The 21,975-nt window shown below is 46.5% G+C and overlaps 1 protein-coding gene across 1 annotated transcript in view; it reads left to right on the top strand.

Moving 5' to 3' along the window:
- The first annotated feature begins 20,165 nt into the window (after positions 1-20,165).
- ATOSA (atos homolog A) overlaps positions 20,166-21,975 on the top strand; it is a 116,501-nt gene continuing 114,691 nt past the window's right edge. The window contains exon 1 of the mRNA XM_077468348.1: positions 20,166-20,973. Coding sequence (XP_077324474.1) covers positions 20,916-20,973 — 58 coding nt within the window. The 5' untranslated portion in view covers positions 20,166-20,915. The remainder of the gene's footprint in view (positions 20,974-21,975) is intronic.

Genomic DNA, 21,975 nt, shown 5'->3' with positions numbered 1-21,975 from the left:
GTAGCCATGACACTAATGTACGGTGAGCTGAAGTTATTAATATAACCCCCTGTTATTATGAAGGGTTCCGCAAGACCGGACATTATGATTTCAAGGGTTACTCTGTGTTTAAGCGGTTCTGCACCTAAAAAAAAAAATATTAAAAGCCAGCAGCTACTAATATTGCAGCTGCTGACTTTTAATAAAATCACACTTACCTGTCCCAGGGTCCAGCGATGTCGGCGCCATCCTCTGTCAGGGAATCGGGAAGTGAAGCATTACAGCTTCACTGCCCGGTTCCCTACTGCACATGGGCGAGTCGCGCTGCGTGTCTCTTATGGTCCCCCGCTGTGTCTCTGGGAACTGTGTGTTTCCCAGAACACAACGGGGGGCGGGGCGTCTGCAGGGGGTCTGCGGCGGTCTGCCCGGAAGTGGGTGCAGATACCTGGATTATCCAGGTAACTGCACCCCCCTCCCCCCTGAAAGGTGCCGATTGTGGCACCGGAGGGGGGGAGGGATCAGATTAGCGGAACTTCCCCTTTAGGGTGAAGAACCGCTTTAAAAAGCTATACTAAGAACCCTTTCACACTAGGGTGTTTTTATGCACTTTTGGGCTAAAAATAGCACCTGTAAAGAGCCTGAAAAACACTTCCCCTGCAGCCCCAGTGTAAGAGCCCGAGAGCTTTTACACTGGGGCAGTGCGCTTGCAGGATGTTAGAAAAAGACCTGCAAGCAGCATCTCTCATGTATACACCGCTCCTCCACCGCCCCTGCCATTGAAATCAACAGGCACTGCTGTCAAAGCACCTGCAAAGCACAGTGGCGCTTTGCTGGTGCTTTTAACCCTTTATTTGCCCACTAACGGGGGTTAAATGCGCCCCCGCTAGTAATCGAAAAGTGCCACTACAACAGTGGTAAAGCGCTGCTAAAACTTGCGGCGCTTTACCACTAACGCCCCCACCCCAGTGTGAAAGTAGCCTTAGGCTGCGTACACACGGGCGGACTGTTCGCCCAACTTAGTCCGCTGAACAGTGTTTCAGCGGACAATCCGCTCGTGTGTGGGCTTCGGCGGACTGTTTCAGCGGACAGTCTGACGAACAAAGTCTTACGGAATTTCCGTAAGACAGTCCGTCCAAACTTGGTTTCAGCGGACAGTCCGCTCGTGTGTAGGCTAGTTCGACAGACTAAGTTTGGCGCATGCTCAGAAAGGATTTACACGGCGAAGGTTGCATTGCAGTGTATTGGACGTCGAATTTCTCGTCCCGTCGTACGTGCCGTTCACGTCATCGCGCTCGCTTTCAGCGGACTGTCTGCTCATCGTGTGTGGTCAAGTCCGTTCATGCAAATTTTGAACGGACTGTTTGTCGGATTGTTTGACGAACTTAGTTGGGCGAACAGTCCGCCCGTGTGTACGCGGCCTTAGAGTATAAAAATTTACCATATTCAAAAGCATGCAAATGACAGTGCAGAAGTAGGTATAGCCTGATTGTACAAAATATATAACGAACAACCTTAGGGGCTTTTATTTACTGTATTTGGCAAAATGCTGTAGCATTTAGTGTCACAATACCCCTTTATAAAGCTGAATGGATTTGAGTTTGTATGTAACAAATCTTTTATTATTTTTATGTGTCAACATTTGTTCCTTTTATTATTTTTTTGTGCCTACAGAGGTTGCAGAGCTTTCACCTGCATGTTCTGAGGGCCCATGAAAAGCGCTTTTAGATGCTACAAAGTGTCTGTATTGTAGCATGTAATTTATAGGAATCAATGGATTAAGCCACATCTGACAGAGTGCAGCTGCATCTATGTAGTTCAGAATCGGAGAGCATAGTATATTGACAACTCACCCATTTAATTGCTGACAAATTAAAATTATATAGTTAGTGTGGGTAATTCGATTCACTTTCTGCCATCCCTGGATTCACTCAGTCCTGTGTATATAGTGTGCGTCACTAATTAAAGGGTTGAGTTGGCAACTTTAGATATAGGTTTTGCTATTGTTGCTAGTGTTTATTGTCACTTTGTTGAACAGTGGATATTCTGAAAATACGTCAAGGAGTGCCCATGGTTCATCCAATGGCATTAAGTATTATTTGCACTACATGAGTCTGATCTCTTAGGCCTTGCGTACATAATTGCCAATAGGGTGTGTACAGTGTTTGATCCTGCAAAAACTGGACAAAAACCCATGCCTCAAATGTACATAGACAAAACATTGGCTTCTTACTGTACAACACAAGCATGAAATACGATCATATTTTAAAGAAGGAACTTCAGTTTTTTTTTTTTGCTTTGTTTTGTTTTTTTAAATACTGCAGCTGCTGACTTAAAAATCAGATATTACTGGTTCCTGAAAGCGGAGGTCCACCCTAAAGTGGACCTTCCGCTCATTGGAATCCTCCCCCCCCTCCGGCGCCACAATTGGCACCTTTCAGGGGGGAGGGGGGTGCAGGTACCTGTACAGTACAGGTATCTGCACCCACTTCCGGCGTAGATTCTGCAGAAGGTACGCCCCTTTCCGCATAATCTACGCCCCTTTCCGAAAGTCCCCTGCTGCCTGCTGGGAAACACACAGATCCCAGAGACAGCGGGGACCATCCTTATTGCGCAGCGCGACTCGCGCATGCGCAGTAGGGAACCGGGAAATGAAGCCGAAAGACTCCACTTCCTGATTCCCATACCCAAGATGGCGGCGGCAGCACCCGAGAGACGATCGAGAGATCGGCTTCGGGTGCCGACATCGCGGGTGCGCTGGGCGGGTAAGTGTCACTATTTTAAGCAGCAGCTGCAGTATTTGTAGCTGCTGGCTTTTAAAAAAAAAAAAAACGGCGGACTCCCAGCGGACTCCCGCTTTAAGTCCAGCACTGTATTTCCACAGCTGGCTCTTCTTACTACTACAGTTCCCTGGAGCTGCCATCTTGGATATGGAAGCTGACTGTGGCTTCCTGACGAACCACAGCCGCCTCCCCACTGCACATGCTCGCATGTGCAGTGTGCACTGTGAATGGTCCTTCAGCCTCTTGGGACATGTGACATATCCCAGGAGGCTGAGAGAAGGGGACGGGGCAAGGGATGTGATCCTTGGCTAGGTGTGGATTGAGAAAGTAGAAGTGGGTACTTGCCCTCTGTGAGCACATTTCCTTTCATAATAGGTGACCATTACAGACATCTGAATTGTTTTTCTGACTGTGGGGGTTTTGAAGACAAGCAGTCTGCACGCAATCATAACAGATGAATGTTTGAGAAGAAAGCTTTATTTTGGTAGAAAATACTTTTCTTCACAATTCTCGACTGTTTTCACAGTTTTAGCCCTTGTACACACGGTCGAAGATTCCGACAACCAAATCCGTCGAATTTTGTCCGAAACTGTTGTATACACACGGTCGGACGAAGTTGTCGGAAAATCCGATCATTCAGAACGTGATGACGTTCAGGCTAGTAGCCAATAGCTTTGATGTAGGAATTTGATCTGAACATGTGTGGCACTTTGTCCGATCGGAATTCTCTACACATGATCGGAGTATGTCCGATCGGAGCATTTTTCCGGCAAGTTGAAAAATTTGGTCCGACGGATATTCCAACGGAAACAGTCCGATGCAGACCACACACACAGTCGGAATATCCGACAAAACGCTCCGATCGGACACATTCCATCGGAATCTCAGATCGTGTGTACAAGGACTGAGTGTTGTTCAATCCTATTCTAAGTAGGCATCCAGGAATTCAAATTGGTGTAAATGCATGCTGGGTAAATAAACAATTTCTCAATGGTTATATTGATTGTATACGATACAGATACAGTTAACCCCTTCACTCCCTGTCACTGTGTCACCCAGTGCCGTGTTCATTTTCTTTTTGATTACTGTACTGTGTCATTTGTGACAAAAATCAGTGTTAGGGTACTCAGTGGTAGGCCCAGATAGGTCTACGGACCCCCCTTATAGAGGTTTAACCCCTTGATCACTGTATTAGTGTCACAGGTGGCGCTGGTTAGCTAGTTTCTTTTAATAGCGTCAGGGCACCCGCCATATATTACCTAAATAAAGGTTTAACCCCCTGATCACCCATCAATTAGGGTCTGCGTCACCCCAGGCAGCATCAGATTAGTGCCAGTAGCGCTAACAGCCACGTGCGCACCATGCACCTCCCTTAGTAGTATAGTGTCTGAACGGATCAATATCTAATCTGATCAGATCTATGCTAATGTCCCCAGTAGTTTAGGGTTCCCAAAAACGCAGAGTTAGCGGGATCAGCCCAGATACCTGCTAGCACCTGCATTTAGCCCCTCCGCCCAGCCCAGCCCAGCCCAGCCCACCCAAGTGCAGTATCAATCGATCACTGTCACTTACAAAACACAAAATACATAACTGCAGCATTCGCAGAGTCAGGCATGATCCCTGCAAACTCTAAGACCCCTTTCACACCACACCGCCCATTGCGTCGGCGGTAAAACGCCGCTATTTTTAGCAGCGTTTTACCACCGGATTTGCGGTGGATTTGTGGTGCATTTCGGCCGCTAGCAGGGCGCTTTTATCCCCTGCTAGCGGCTGCAAAAGGGTTAAAACCACTGGCAATACGCCGCAATAGTGGCGTTTTGCCGGCGGTATTACAGCGCTGCCCCATTGATTTCAATGGGGAGCAGCGGTGGAGGAGTGGTAAACACACCGCTCCTTCACCACTACAAAGAAGCTGCTGGCAGGACTTTTTTCTGACGTCCTGCCAGCGCACCGCTGTAGTGTGAAAGCCCTTGGGGCTTTCACACTACACACAATGGTGCAACTTCTTTAGGGCGGATTGCAGGCGCTATTTCTAACGCTATAGCGCCTGCAAAACGCCCTGGTGTGAAAGGGGTGAAACTGTTTTTTGGTAGCATTTGAAGCAGTCGCTGAGTCAGGTGCTTTTTTTTCCCTTTGAGTCTCACTAGTGTACCAGTAAATTTAGAGGCCAAAATGTCCAATCGAAGGTACACTAGTGAAGAGGCCTACATGTTTCTGAGCCTGACAGATGAGAGTGAAGAGGAAGTCACTCATCTGTCCAATTCTGGCTCAGAATACGAACCAGTAGACAGCAGCAGCACCCTGACAGATAGCTCTGACGACAGAGTAGTGGTGCCTGCCAAGGTCAGGCATACCCTGCTCTTCTGCTGTTGTTGAGGTGCAAGAACCGCAGGGCTCTCGTATGGAGCAGAGAGCCAGTACTAGTGCCGCTCCTCCTTCTGCTGATCTGGCAAACACCAGTAGCCTAGTACATCCTGGTCGTAGTCAAACCAGCACTACAGTATCACGTGGTGATGTGGTGAGTCCCATAAGTGCAATTCAAGCTGGTGAGGTGGCTAGCACAACTGGTGTCCACCAAGAAGAAGACAAACACAGGCCCGTTGAGCCTATAGTGCCCTTCCTGCTGGATTTGCCAATCTGAATTGGGAGCCCAACACTTCTGAACCACCCGTACTTCCCCAATTCACTGGCCAACCCGGAAGTCAGGTGAAAACAGTTAATTTTACGTCACTTGATTTTTATTAGCCGTTTTTCACGGAAGATCTCTGTAGATCTATTGTGGACCAAAGCAATTTGTACACTGGTCAATTCATTGCCGCTAATTCCCAGTTGATCCTTGCCAGAGATTGGAGACCTATTACTGTCTCTGAATTTAAGACCTTCCTGGGCCTATCCCTCCTCATGGGCACTACTAAAAAGAATGTTCTCTGCCTCCATGACCAGGACATGATACGAGCAGATCTTGTGGTTCATGCATTTCAATGACAATGAACTCTGTTGTCCTCGGGGTGACCCTGGATTTGAACGGCTCCACAAAATTTGGCCCCTCGTAAACCACTTCAACCAGCAGTTTGCAGCCTTGTTTACACCTGATCAAGTTGTCTGCATTGATTAGTCCCTGATTAAGTTTTCTGGTCGCTTGTCTATCAAACAGTATCTTCCGAGAAAGCATGCCAGATATGGGGGTCTAGATGCATAGGCTCTGTGACAGGGCAACAGGCTATACATATATTTTTATGGTTTACGAGGGAAGAGATAGTCAGGTGGAACCAGAAAACTGCCCAGACTACATAGGGAGCGCTGGTAAGATTGTGTGGGACTTGGTGTCACCCTTATTTAGAAAGGGGTGCCATTTGTACACGGACAATTATTACACCAGCGTTCCACTTTTTAGTCACCTTTTTGATTGTGGAATCGGCACATGTGGCACTGTGCGATCTAATTGCCGGGGCTTCCCCCAACGGTTTGTAGAGTCCCGCCTTAGACAGGAGGAGAGAGCCTACTTAAAATTTAATAATTTGTTAGCAGTGAAGTGGAGGGATTCACGGAATGTTTTTGTTTTGTCCTCCCTTCACGCAGATACAACAGTCCAAATTCCTACTGCGATGGTGTTGTGAAGAAACCCCTCTGTGTCCACGAATACAACCTTAACATGGGAACTTTAACGACCAGTTGTTGGCACCCTACCTAATTGCCCGTAAAGCCAGATGCTGGTATAAAAAAAAGTGTCTGTATATTTATTCCAATTGGCTCTGCTGAATGCTTTTGTGCTATACAAAGCTTCATGATGAACTAGATCCTTCCTAAAATTCCAGGAAGAGATCGTTACAGCCCTTCTGTTTCCAGGCGGTGTTGTAGCCCACCTTCCCAATACAAATGCAGTGAGCCGGCTGCATGAGAGGCATTTTCCGTATGTTCTCCCTGGTACCCCTGCCTAAACAACACCCCAAAGAAGATGTGTCTGCAGAAAATGCGGATTTAGGAATGACACCCACTTTTATTGTGCCCCCTGTGCTGACCAACCTGGTCTCTGCTTTGGTGACTGTTTCAAACACTACCACACACTAGTAGAGTATTAGCATAGGGTACAGCACTACACAGTCCTAGGGCACACTAACACAGGGTCTTGAAAGATGAGATGGCCATCACATTTTGAGAGACCCTAATCTGGAACGTTTACAGTTTACAGTTTATTTAAAAGTGCAAAAAATAAAATAAAACACAAAAAAATAAAAAATACAAAAATTGTTGTGGTTTTATTTTTCTTCTCCCTTTATTGTTCTATGTCTTATATTTGCTCTCTATTGTCTACTCTATTGTTCTATATCTATTGTTCTCTCTCAATTGTTCCTGTATTTTAGAACTGTAATGTTTTATTTTTACTATGTTTTATTTTATTTGCTTTGCAGTTGTGGTATGTCTAAGGCCGCGTACACACGCGGGGACTGTTCGCTCAACTTTGTCCGTCAAACAGTTTCAGCAAACAGTCCGCTCAAAATTAGCATGGACGGACTTGCCCACACACGACGAACGAGCAGTTTGCTGAAACCGTGCGCGATGACGTGAACAGCACGTACGACGGGACGGAAAATACGACGTCCTATACACTGCATTACAACTTTCGGCGTGTAAATCCTTTCTGAGCATGCGTGGAACTTAGTTTGACGAACAAGCCTACACACGAGGGGACTGTTCGCTGAAACCAAGTTTCAGCGGACAGTTTTTCGGAATTTCCGAAAAACTTTGTTCAGCAGACTGTTCGCTGAAACTGTCCGCTGAAAGCCCACACACGGGCGGACTGTCCGCCGAAACACTGTTCAGCGGACAAAGTTGGGCGAACAGTCCCCGCGTGTGTACGCGGCCTTACTGTTATACTGTAATGTTACTTTGTTTTATTGTTAACCATCAATTGCTTAGCAGGTACACCATTCAGCTGCAGCACGACAGCAACAGCGCTTGCTCCCACGATACGGGTTTTGTGCTATCTGTGCATTTCATGGCCTCCGAAACTGTGATAGGCAGTGAGGAGTGAAATCAAAAATGTACCTCTTTAGAAAGCCTGAAGGCGTTGATTGGTTTTTGGGGTCCTGCATGCGGTTATACTGCCAAAAAGTCCCACACATGTGGTATTCCCATATTCAGGAGAAGTAGCAGAATGTATTTTGGGGTGTAATTCCATATATAACCATGCCATGTTTGAACAATATAATATTTAGCGACAACTTGTGTAAAAAAAAAAAAAAAGAAGAAAATTGAATTTTCCCAAAACTTGTGGCAAAATATAAAATATTCCATGGACTCACTATGCCTCTCAGCAAAAAGCTTGAAGTGTCTTCTTTCTGAAATGGGGTCATTTGGGGGGAGTTTGTGCTATCTTGACATTTCACAGCCTCCAAAACTGTGGTAGGTAGTGAGGAAGTGAAATCACCATTTTTCGCCCTTAAAAAGCCTGAAGTCGGTGATTGGTTTTTGAGGTTCTGTACGTGGCTGGCTCCCAAAAAGTCTCACACACGTGATATCCTCGTACTCAGGAGAAGCAGCAGAATGTATTTTGGGGTGTAATTTCACATATGCCTATGGCATGTTTGAGCAATATATCATTTAGTGACAACTTTGTGCAAAATAAAAAGTTTGTAATTTTCCCGCAACTTGTGGCAATTAATAAAATATTCCATGGACTCAGCATGCCTCTCGGCAAATAACTTTGGGTGTCTACTTTCCAAAATGGGGTTATTTGGGGGGGGGGGGGGTTGTGCTATCTTGACATTTTTATGGCCTTTGAAACTGTGATAGGTAGTGAGGAGTGAAGTAAAAAATGTACGCCCTTAGAAATCCTGAAGGCGGTGATTGGTTTTCAGGGTACTGTACACGGCTAAGCTCCCAAAAAGTCCCATACTTACGAGAAGCAGTTGAATGTATTTTGGGGTGTAAAAAAAAATATTCAATGGGCTCAACATACCTCTCAGCAATTTCCTTGGCGTGACTACTTTCCAAAATGGGGTCATTTGGGGGGGGTTTGTACTGCCCTGCCATTTTAGCACCTCAAGAAATGAGATAGGCAGTCATAAATTAAAAGCTGCGTAAATTCCAGGAGATGTACCTGTATTTTAAATATAAATATACGCCTAATGACATTTATTTTACCAAAGACATGTGGCTGATAGGGATGAGCCGAACACCCCCCGGGTCGGTTCGCACCAGAACTTGCGAACGACCCCCGCGTTCGTTACGAACATTCGAACCCCATTGAAGTCTATGGGACTCGAACGTTCGAAATGGAAAGTGCTAATTTTAACGGCTAATATGCAAGATAGTGTCCTAAAAAGGGTTTGGGGACCTGCCTCCTGCCTCAGGGGACATGGGTCACTGCAAAAAAAAGTTTTAAAAACTGCCGTTTTGGCGGGAGCACTGATTTTAATGACGATTAAAGTGAAAAAAAAAGGTGAAATATTCCTTTAAATATGGTGCCTGGGGGGTGTCTGTAGTATGCCTGTGAAGTGCCACGTGTTTCCCGTGTTTAGAACAGTCCCTGCACCAAATGACATTAAACGGAAATAACACCATTTAAAACTGCTTGCGGTTTTAATGTTATATCTGGTTCCTGCAATATGGTTGAAAATCATTGAGAAAAATGGCATGGGTAGCCCTCCCTGCCCATTACCAGCCTATTTGGGTCTTGTACGCATATTAAGGGGAACCCCGTACCCATATTAAAAAAAGGAAATGCGTGTGGCTCCCAGGCCCTATATACTCAGAACAGCAGTATACAGGCGGTGCAAACAAGACAGGGACTTGTGTAGGTTTGTTGTGTTAAGTTGAATCTGTTTGTAATTTTCAACCGGTACATTTTTAAAGTGTAGCTCCAGTCAAAAAAACTATTTTTAAGCTTTTTGGAAAACATAGGGAAGGGTTATCACCCCTGTATAATTTGTTTTGTCGTCCATCTTTTTTCATCTCACTTGCTGCTGTCTCCTTGCGTTTGCAAGTAGGAGATGTTTGTAAGTTGGATGTTTGAAAGTAGGGGCCTGCCCTATATTATAGCGGTATGTACTGGGTACAGAGCACGCAGATAGCACGCACTATCTCCTAACACTACTGACTGCAAGCTCTATTATTAACCACTTGACCACTGGGCACTTAAACACCCTTAATAACCAGACCAATTTTCAGCTTTCGGTGCCCTCACATTTTGAATGACAATTACTCAGTCATGCAACACTGGACCTATAGGAAATGTTTGTCCTTTTTTTCATACAAATAGAGCTTTCTTTTGGTGGTACTTAATCACCTCTCAGTTTTTTATTTTTTGTGCTATAAAAGAAAAAAGATCGAAAATTCTGCGAAAAAATGAATTTTTCTTCGTTTCTGTTATAAAATTTAGCAGATTAGTAATTTTTTCTTCATAAATTTTGGCCAAAATTCATACTACTACATATCTTTGGTAAAAATAAGTACAAATTGGTGGATATTATTTGGTCTTTGTGAAAGTTATAGAGTCCACAAGCTATGGTGCCAATATCTGAAAATTGATCACACCTGAAGTACTGACGGCCTATTTCCTTTTTTTTTTTTTTTCACAAAATTGTCATATTATCAGGTTATTTCACACACACAGCATATGCATATCACAAATTACACCCCAAAACACATTCTGCTATTACTCCCGAGTACGGCGATACCACATGTGTGAGACTTTTACACAGCGTGGCCACATACAGAGGCCCAACATGCAGGGAGCGCCATCAGGCGTTCTGGAGCACCCAGGCCAATTCTGACATTTCTCTCCTACATGTAAAAATCATCATTTATTTGCTAGAAAATTACAGAGAATCCCAAAACATTATATATATTTTTTTTTTTAGCAAAGACCCTGGAGAATACAATGGTGGTCGTTGCAAATTTTTAACTCACACGGTATTTGCACAGCAATTTTTCAAACGCGTTTTTTGGGGGGAAAAAACAGTTTTGTGCTTAAAAAACAAACAAAAAAAACAGTAAAGTTAGCCCAATGTTTGCATAAAGTGAAAGATGAAGTTATGCTGAGAAAATAGATATCAAACATGTCACTCTTCAAAATTGCACATGCCTGTGGAATGGCGCCAAACGTCGCTACTTAACCACTTTCAGACCGGACCATTTTGCTGGTAAATGACCAGAGGTCTTTTTACAATTTGGCACTGCGCTGCTTTAACTGGTAATTGCGCGGTCATGCAATGTTGTACCCAAACAAAATTTGCGTCCTTTTCTTCCCACAAATAGAGCTTTCTTTTGATGGTATTTGATTGCCTCTGCGATTTTTATTTTTTGCGATATAAATGGAAAAAGACCGCAAATTTTGAAAAAAAATGATATTTTCTACTTTTTGTTATTAGAAAAATCCAATAAATTCAATTTTAGTCATACATTTAGGCCAAAATGTATTCAGCCACATGTCTTTGGTAAAAAAAAAGTCAATAATTGTATATTTATTGGTTTGCGCAAAAGTTGTCACATCTACAAACTAAGGTACGTTTTCTGGAATTTACGCAGCTTTTAGTTTACGACTGCCTATCTCAGTTCTTGAGGTGCTAAAATGGCAGGGCAGTACAAAACCCCCCCAAATGACCCCATTTTGGAAAGTAGACCCCCTAAGGAAATTGATAAGTGGCATGTTGAGCCCATCGAATATTTTATTTTTTTGCCTCAAGCGATTGAATAATGACAAAAAAATAATTTTTTTTTTTTTTTACACAAAGTTGTCACTAAATGATATATTGCTCACACATGCTATGGGCATATGTGAAATGACACCCCAAAATAAATTCTGCTGCTTCTCCTGAGTACGGGGATACCACACGTGTGGGATTTTTTGGGAGCCTAGCCGCGTATGGGGCCCCGAAAGCCAAGAACCGCCTTCAGGTTTTCTAAGGGCGTAAATATTTGACTTCACTCCTCACTACCTATTACAGTTTTGAAGGCCATAAAATGCCAAGATGGCACAAAACCCCCACAAATGACCCCATTTTAGAAAGTAGACACCCCAAGCTATTTGCTGAGAGGCATGTTGAGTCCATGGAATATTTTATATTTTGCCACAAGTTGCGGGAAAATTACAAACTTAAATTTTTTTTTTTTTTTTCACAAAGTTGTCACTAAATGATATATTGCTCACACATGCCATGGGCATATGTGAAATGACACCCCAAAATAAATTCTGCTGCTTCTCCTGAGTACGGGGATACCACACGTGTGGGATTTTTTGGGAGCCTAGCCGCGTATGGGGCCCCGAAAGCCAAGAACCGCCTTCAGGTTTTCTAAGGGCGTAAATATTTGACTTCACTCCTCACTACCTATTACAGTTTTGAAGGCCATAAAATGCCAAGATGGCACAAAACCCCCACAAATGACCCCATTTTAGAAAGTAAACACCCCAAGCTATTTGCTGAGAGGCATGTTGAGTCCATGGAATATTTTATATTTTGCCACAAGTTGCGGGAAAATTACAAACTTTTTTTTTTATTTATTTTTTTCACAAAGTTGTCACTAAATGATATATTGCTCACGCATGCCATGGGCATATGTGAAATGACACCCCAAAATAAATTCTGCTGCTTCTCCTGAGTACGGGGATACCACATATGTGGGACTTTTTGGGAGCCTAGCCGCGTACGGGGCCCCGAAAACCAAGCACCGCCTTCAGGCTTTCTAAGGGCGTTACAGTTTTGAAGGCCATAAAATGCCAAGATGGCACAACCCCCCCCCCAAATGACCCCATTTTGGAAAGTAGACACCCCTAAATTTAGGGGTACACTAGTGAGACTAGGTAATAAATGGCGGGTGCCCTGAAACTATAAAAAAATAACTAACCAACCAGCGTCACCTGTAACAGTTATATGGTGATCACTGGTGAAAGGGTTAACTAGGGGGCAATCAGGGGGCTTTATGCGGTAGTATATGGGGGTCCCTGGCGCTATAAAAAGTTGCGGCGAAACTAAATACCTACCTGCCTAACTAGCGTCACCTGTGACACTAATACAGCGATCAGAAAAATGATCGCTTATTAGGCTGGGTTCACACTGGAGCGATGCGGGAACGCCACGAATCCGCGGCGGGTTCCCGCATCGCATGCCTCCCGGCGGCAGTTCACACTGCCCTATGCGAACTGCTGGGAGTGTCAGTGAAATGTTAATGACACCCCCAGATCAGTTCGCATATCGCAGTGCGATCTGCAAACTCGGATCGCATGGTGTGAACACCCATGCGATCTGATTCTGCTGCGGACCAAATAAAGGGTCCCGTGCGAGTTTGCGGCGGGTGCGGCGGGTGCGACACGAATTCAGCCATACTATCTGTATGGCTGAACTCGAATCGCACAGAGATCGGATGTGATTTGCACTGCAGTGCGGTGCGAATCACATCCGTTCTCAAACCGCTGCAATGTGAACCCAGCCTTAGTGACACTGGCGACGGGGGGTGATCACGGGGTTAAACCTTTATTGGGGGGGTTAGGGGGGTACCTTAGAACTAAAGGGGGCTAACCCTAACTGCCCTAACAGTTATTACAGTCACAAATGACACCAATGCAAAAAAAAAAAAAAAAAAGCAATTGGTGTCACTGTGACTGGGGGGGCAGGGGTAATTGGGGGGGTGATCGGGGGGTAAAGGGGGGGTGTGAGTGTGCCTGGCATGTTCTACTGTATGTGTGGTGTGTTGGTGCAACTCACCGAACCTCTCTCCTCGGTGCCGGAACGAAAAATACCGACACGGAGGAGAGAATACATCACTTCCTCTCCTGTGTTTACATTACAGGAGAGGAAGTGATGTCACGAAGGATTTCCATTCGTCGAGAGCGATCGCGAGGGGGTGGCCATGAATGAATGGCCGCCCCCTCATCCCAGATCGCTCTCGAAGGAATGCCGACCGCCGCAGGCACCAGGGGGGGCCCGATCGGGCCCCCCACCCGCGGGCAGGCAGGGACTTATATATACACCCATATGCCTGCCCGTGCCATTCTGCCGACGTATATCGTCGTGCGGCGGTCGGCAAGTGGTTAAAAAATCCCCATAGGCGACACTTTAAATTTTTTTTTACTGGTTACATGTTTTGAGTTGCAGAGGAGGTCTAGGACTAGAATTATTGCTCTCGCTCTAACGTTCTCGGCGATACCTCACATGTGTGGTTTGAACACCGTTTTCATATGTGGGCGGGGCTTACGCATGCGTTCGCTTCTGCATGCGAGCACATGGGGACATGGGCGCTTTAAAAAAATTTTTTTTTTTTTTATTGTTCATTTTACTTTATTTATTTTAGTTTGACATTTTTTTCCCCAAAAATATATTTTTGATCACTTTTATTCCTATTACAAGGAATGTAAACATCCCTTGTAATAGGAATATGGGGTGACAGGTCCTCTTTACAGTGAAATCTGGGGGTCAATATGACCCCACATCTCACCTCTAGGCTGGGAAGCCTGAAATAAAAAATAAAAAAAAGATTCTGGCTTTGATCGTACTGGCGAGTTGGTAGAAGCACCGGAGGGCGGTGAGGGGTGGGGGGCGTCTATGGCTGGGTATTTCAGGGTATCACCGAGTATGGCTGGGTATCTCCGAGTATGGCTGGGTATGGCAATTTATGGCAGGGTATTGCAGAGTATTGGCGGGGTATTGGCGGGGTACTACAGAGTAATAGCAGGGTACTGCAGAGTATTGGGGGGTACTCCAGAGTAATGGCAGGGTACTGCAGAGTAATGGGGGTTACTGCAGAGTAATGGGGGGTACTGCAGAGTAATGGCAGGGTACTGCAGAGTAATGGCACGGTACTGCACTGCAGAGTAATGGCGGGGTACTGCAGAGTAATGGCGGGTACTGCAGAGTATTGGGGGGTACTGCAGAGTATTGGGGGGTACTGCAGAGTAATGGGGGGTACTGCAGAGTAATGGCAGGGTACTGCAGAGTAATGGGGGGTACTGCAGAGTAATGGCAGGGTACTGCAGAGTAATGGCAGGGTACTGCACTGCAGAGTAATGGCGGGGTACTGCAGAGTAATGGCGGGGTACTGCAGAGTAATGGCAGGGTACTGCAGAGTATGCACTGGTATTGCAGAGTATTGGCAGGGAATTGAGGGGTTAAATTCGGTGAGCAGCGATGTGGGCACTGCAGATGCAGCCCACATCGCTGCTGACACCGATCTCTTTCCCCTCCGCTGTACCGATCGGTACAGAGAGGGGAGGGAGGAACCGGCGTCATAACATGACGCCGGTTTGTTTACAAGTGATCACTCCGTCATTTGACGGAGCGATCACGTGGTAAACGGCCGCGACGAGCGGCCGTTTACCGTGATCCGTGATGCGCCAGGTCCTGTGGACCCGGCGGTCACGGATGCTCTCGAGTGCGCGCCCCAGGGGGCGCGCGAGAGCAGAATTCTGGGAGGCCGTTAATTAACAGCCTCTCAGAGTTAAACAACCGCCCTGAAGCCGTTAATCGGCAATGGGCAGTTGTTAAGTGGTTAAAGCTAGATCACTAGCTATATAGGTGAGGTGAATATAGTGGTGTATACTGCGGTCAGGGCACAGACAACAACCACTACACAGCAGCAAGATAGGAAATCAGCCAAAAACGATCGGTGTGTACTGTGTTGAAGGTACACAGAACACCCACTGCTTCAGATGCCAACACACTACACGAGGCCGCCTCAAAGGCGGCCTTATATAGTGTGGGGCGTGCACTACACAGCCTGAGCTATGATTGGCCACAGGCAGGATGCCTGTGGCCAATCATGGGTCTCCTCGCTGCTGGCGCTACGATTGGCCAAGCATGCGGGGTCACAGTGCATGCTTGGCCAATCATGAGCCAGCAATGCACTGCGCCACCGCAGTGCATTGTGGTCCGCGCGCGCCACTCGAATTTTGACGCGAACGGCCCAAGCGTTCGGAATTCGCCGAACAGCCAATGTTCGAGTCGAACGTACGTTCGACTCGAACACGAAGCTCATCCCTAGTGGCTGAATACATTTTGGCCTAAAGGTATGACTAAAACTGAGTTTACTGAAATTTTTTTTTAAAGAAAATGTAGAAAATATAATTTTTTTCAAAATTTTCTGTCTTTTTCCATTCATAACTCAAAACATAAAAATCACAGAGGCAATAAAATACCATCAAAAGAAAGCTCTATTTGTGGGAAAAAAGGACGCAAATTTTGTTTGGCTACAACATTGCATGACCATGCAATTAGCAGTTAAAGCAGCGCATGTGCCAAATTGTAAAAAGTGCTCTGGTCATTCAGCAGCCAACTCTTCTGGGGCTGAAGTAGTTAAAGTATATCTAAACCCAAGTACAAACAAGTGCTGAGATGTGGTAGCTGTATTTGTACTGATACGCAGCACTAACAGGTGGCAATGGCATTGATGAGCAATGATCTGTGGCATGGATAGGTAGCATGGCACTGATGGGCATTGATGAGCACTGATAGGCAGCATTTATGAGCACTGATAGGTGGCACTGACAGGCTGCACTGATAGGCAGCACCGATAGGTGGCATTGATGAGCAATGGTCTGTGGCACAGATAGGCAGCTTAGCACATTGATGAGCACTGATAAGCGGCACTGATAAGCAGCGAGCACTGATAGGTGACACTGATAGGCAATGATAAGCAGCATCAATGAGCATTGATATAGATGGCACTGATAGGCAGCATTGATAAGCTCTGATAGGTGGGACTGATAGGCATCATTGATGAGCACTGATAGGTGGCACTGATAGGCGGAATTGATGGGCACTGATAGGCGGCACTGAAGGGCATTGAGCACTGATAGGCGGCACTGATGGACGCAGATAGGCGGCACTGATGGACGCTGATAGGCAGCATTGATGGGTACTAATAGGCAGCACTGGGCACTAATAGGCAGCATTGAAATGCAGCACTGATCAGCAGCATTGATGGACATTAATAGGAGGCATTGTTGAGCACTGATAGATGGCACTGATAGGTAGCACTGATTATCACTGTAAACAATTTACTGACATTTTTGACATCTAATGGCTCTCCTTTCCTCACACAGACACAACGTGGGAGGAAAAAGCTGCTGATACCCAGCAATTCTGTTTACATGTGATCAGCTAATCACATGGTAAAGGGCTGCCGTGATTATGCTGAATGCACATCCCAGGGGGTATATGGAAGGCAGAGTTCTGGGATAATATCCATTGACACCCTCCCAAAATCGGAAGCCCGGGGGTTGGATTAAATGGGGGTGGGTCAGGGGGCCCAACATGGTTTCCTGCACCGGGGGCCTTGAAGGTTCTAGTTATGCCCCTGGTAGCGTTCACATATACGGACTGATAAAATGAATATATTACATGTTTGTTCTTCAGGTTAGATGCACCTTAGTGTAAAAAGGTATAATAGTGCTCTGTGTATATCAGCCTTCTGGCAACTGTCACTGCAATCTCAAGTAACAGGGATTGGCTGTTTTTGGTGAAGAGTTGTAGAGGTTGCATACATTATTGGTTTATTTACTAGAACGATTTTTTATATTTGCACAACTTTTGCACAAGGCCTTTTTGGGGGACAGACCCCCCCCCCCCCTCCTTAGAGCTAGCCAGTGTTAGCTCTGAGGAAGGGGGTCTGTCCTCTGAAACACGTACAATTTTCCATGGTGTTGTGTCGGTGGGAATGCCCATTTCACTTGCTGGATTGTTGCTTTTGTCTAGCTTGATTTTAATCTGCTTTTATGAGTATATTACCATTTTACGATTTTACAGTAAACTATTTTGGAGGTAATTCACTAGGCATTTGCACCTTCTTGTACATATTTTCACAGTGTAAACACAAAGTAAACAATAGTCTATTTTTAGGGGAAAGCCAACAAAAGCAGAACTAGAACGATACAAGCTCAGGCTGACTACAGCCTAGCGGGAACACTAAATGAAAAATAGGGACACCCCTGTTTAGGATAAGATCCTTAAACCCGTTTCGGGTAGAAGAGGATCACCATTTCTGCTGCAGTCTTTCCAATATTAGCTTTAGATTGTTGTCTTAACAAAATTACATTTTATAATATCTCTTTTAAGATTACATTAAAGCGGAGTTCCACCCAAAAATTGAACTTCCGCTTTAAGTGTTGGTGACCCCCTGACATGCCACATTTGGCATGTTATTTTTTTTTGGAGGGGGGAGCCGGTACAGTTTTTAGAGGCAACCAGCTCCCACTTCCTCCCCTGGCGTCGCAGCGCCGGAAAGAAGACACGTCACAGGTCCCAGAAGATTGCCCGGCCATTTACAGCACGCATTGTGGCTCGCGCATGCATAGTACGCGCCTGGCTGTGAAGCCACAGTTAGCCCATAGTTAGAAAGCCGGTGCTGCGGAGAGGAGGGGGACAGAAGCGAGGTTTCATGCCCGCATCCCTGGACCATGGGACAAGTAAGCGTCTGATTATTAAACATCAGCTGCTACACTTTTTTGTAGCTGCTGACTTTTAAATGGGTGGAACTCCGCTTTAAGGCCCTTTTCACACAAACTGACCAATGAGATCCGCATGTTAGCTTTTCAGGCAGACCCAGGTGGACCCTCCATTCTCTGTGCATTGGATGGCAGTTGGTTGTGAATGGAGAGCCGGGCCATTTACAACTGAACACCCATAGAGGAGAACGGGCTGTGTCTGTGTCCACTCTGCATAAGTGGAGCAGACATGGAACAGCCGTTGTGCATGGAACTCCGGTGTGCAGCCACCAATTTCTTCCTCTATATCATATGCATGGCAGGCGAGCCAAGGCTTGCACTCGTGGGAGGAGTCCTCTCCCCAGCTCACTTGGAATGGCGTTTTTCTTTCAGAGAATTTTGTAAATAAATACATTTTCTCCTTCACTGATGTGCACCGATAAGGCAGCACTGAAGGGCACTGAAGGGGTGTTACTAATATGCAGCAATGATAGGTGGCATTGCTAGGTAGCAGGGATAGGTGGCACTTAGGAGGCACTGATGATGAGGCACTAATATGCAGCACTAGCAGGCACTGATAGGCAGCACAGATTGGCGGCACTCATGAGCAGGTGTCATGTCACATTCGGCTACCCCATCACATTTTGCTACCCGCTGGAGTGCGCATGTGCAACGCCGCCATATGCGTTCCAACAGAGGGCCACTCGCCACGCTTTGGGCACGACTTTGCTTCGCTCGGTATAAATATAATCAGACTCTATGTCCACTTAGATGGTGGGGCTTGAATTTGGACTCAAGGGTGGAACACATACGGCGGCGTCGCACATGCGCAGTCCAGTGGGTAGCCAACTGTGATGGGTCTCCATGTGACGAAACACAGGCACTGATGAGGATGCACTAATATGCAGCACTGACGGGCACTGATAGGTGACACTGATATGTAGCACTGAAGAGGCGACAATGATGAGGAGGCACTAATATGCAGCACTGATGGGCAGTGATAGGCGGCACTGATATGTAGCACCAATGAGACAGCACTGATGAGGAGGCACTAATATGCAGCACTGATAGGCAGCATGGATAGACAGCAATGATGGGCACTGATAAGTGTCATGGATAGGCAGCAATGATAAGCAGACACTGATGGGCACTGATAGGTGGCACTAACTTGCATCACTGCTGGGCACTATTGGGGCTGCACTGATTATCTGTACAGGTCTCCCCTGTGAGGAAATGCCGCCAATGAGCTCTCCTCTCCTCAAACTGTCAGTGTGAGGAGAGGAGAGATGATAAATGGCATTTCTTTGTTTACATGTGATCAGCTGTGATTAGACAAAGTTGATCACATGGGTAAAGAGCCCCGTCATTGGCTCTTTCCTGAGATGGGGGTTGCGAGTGCGGTGAAACTGGAGCGGACACACGACATCGCCCCAGAACAAGGGAGCATCCCGCCGCTCTTATTTGTCAATATGGCAGGCTTATTAATAAAAGATACATATTGTGTTTTATAACAACGCACAGGCTGTAATAGAGGGGAATCTTCCAATGGGGACACTAGTTTTGGTGACACCCTGGAATTCCCTCACTTCTGTGTACAGACAATAGGACAGGAAGTGAAGGGAAATCTCCCCAATGGGACACAACCTGACAGAGGTTATAACCCTGCTTCACTCTATTCAAAATGAAAAAAAAAAAAGAAGTTTTGTCTATTTGTGCTGGGACTATGAGCAGTACAATGTGTGCTATGAAGGAAGGAGTCTGAGCACAATGTTTACCAACACAGCTCCCCCCCCCCCCCCCCCCCCCCGCTTTAGTTTTCTGCGCATGCGTGCAACCGAACCAGCGCTCCAGCAGCAAGGAATATAGTGAGGGGAGCCCCCGGGGGTGGGTAGGTGTCCGCCGGTCTTCAGCGGGGCGAAAGGGGGTTGTGTCTATCTAATGACAACCTCCGGCCCTGGAGAAGCCCGGACGTCCCCGCCGCGTCTGACGGTCCCGGTTACCAAGGCAACCAAGCGCTGAGCCGAGCCTCTCGGTTGGTGGAGGCAGCGAGGGCGGCGGATTGGCTGTTGTCGGGACACGTGACGGTCCGGAGCGCAGCCTAGACAGTGTTGTGACAGGAGGAGGGCTGAGGAGTCACCGGGGTGACAGCCGAGTCTGGGTCGCCCTAGTCACCGAGCTGCTCCCCCTCCGGTGCAGGTTGATGAGTGCGGCCTCCCGGCTTGTCCCTGGTCCCGGTCCTCCTAGCGGGGCTCTGCTGATGGTCGTGGCGGCGGCGGTGCGCAGGGAGGCCAGGGGGAGAGGAGGACAGCAGGGGGCCCCAGAGCACAGAGCGGGGGAGGAGATGGTGGAGCGGGGGGAGCCCGGGGAAGGAGTGCGGGAGCCCGGACACCGGGATATGTAGCGGGAGGAGGAGGGGGGACCATGTCCGGGGGAGAGGCCGGGGCTCCGCCGACCAGCTGATCGCCTATTGTGTGCGGGGAGCCGATCACATCCATCCGACATTACTAATCGATTATTGATCGTCAGTCAGCTGTTACCGGAGAGGAGGAGGAGGGGGAGGAGGAGGGACCGGCATCAGCTGTGTGTGTCTATGGCAGACGTGGCGGTGACCCGATCCGGGTGACTCACCTTCATCATGGACACAGCGGCCCTCCTCTATAAATAGACCGGAGTCAGCGGAGGACAGGAGGAGGGGGGAGTGTGGGGGCTCATCCTGACCGATCGGCCGACCACCGGAGTCCATGAGATCCGCCACCACGTCTTCTACCGGACACACCGGGAAGATGAAGCCCGACAGAGGTAACCGGACCGACATATATACATTGTATACAGATCAGTGTGTGTATAGGATACATTGTATACAGATCAGCGTGTGTATAGGATACATTGTATACAGATCTGTGTTTACATAGGATACATTGTATACAGATGTGTGTGTGTATGTATGTGTGTGTGTGTGTGTGTTATATATATATATATATATATATATATATATATATATATATATATATATATGCCAATACTTTGCACAGAGCTTTACAGTTTAAAGGGTTATATTAGAGGAGAGTTGGGAAGGATCTGCTCATGTGAGACAATCTACAGTCATATGATACATTGTATACAGATCTATGTATAGAATACAATGTGTACTGTGACTGCTGTGTAGTGAGAATACATTATATACAGATTTGTGTCTGCTGTGTATTTGGGATACTGTGTGTTTATATAGATCTGCATACAGTGTGTGTGTTTATGCAGGATACATTGTATACAGGTGTGTGTGTGTGAGATATATATATCACTGTATACAGATCTGTGTCTGCCGTGTAGTGAGGACACCGTATACACATCTATGAAGGAACCTTTGTGTCTGGCTTGCCATGATATTGGATTCAGTGGGCAGCATACCATCGATCTGCCAACCTTTCCTATCCTGATAAGTGGGTCAGTGACATATGTAATGAGGTGCTGAGCAGATCTCCTCATCTTCCTCCCCCTCGGCCTGTCTTTCTGATCGGCATTGTCTGGGATCAGTCCTGGCAGTTTCTGCTGGTGAGTCCCTTGCTGGATTTTCTCTCTTCCTGTTGGATCCATGAAAAATCTTTCTTTACACAGGAGGTTGGCAGCTCCATCCATCCATCCATCCAGCAATGTTTATTCCTTTCTTGCCACATATTGTTAGCTGTGTGTTTATAAGGAGCTCAATTGTGAGAAGAGATTATCTTCCTTGACTTGAACAGGAATAAACCATCTCCTGGTGTGAGGACAAATGTCTTTTGCATAATCTGCAACTTTGAATAG

The sequence above is a fragment of the Lithobates pipiens genome, unplaced genomic scaffold (assembly GCF_037356315.1).
Source record: "Lithobates pipiens isolate NorthernLeopardFrog02 unplaced genomic scaffold, aLitPip1_a1.2 Scaffold_8, whole genome shotgun sequence".
NCBI classification, from domain to species: domain Eukaryota; kingdom Metazoa; phylum Chordata; class Amphibia; order Anura; family Ranidae; genus Lithobates; species Lithobates pipiens.
Note: the sequence above shows the minus strand (reverse complement) of the source record. Positions and strands in the feature narration are given on the sequence as shown.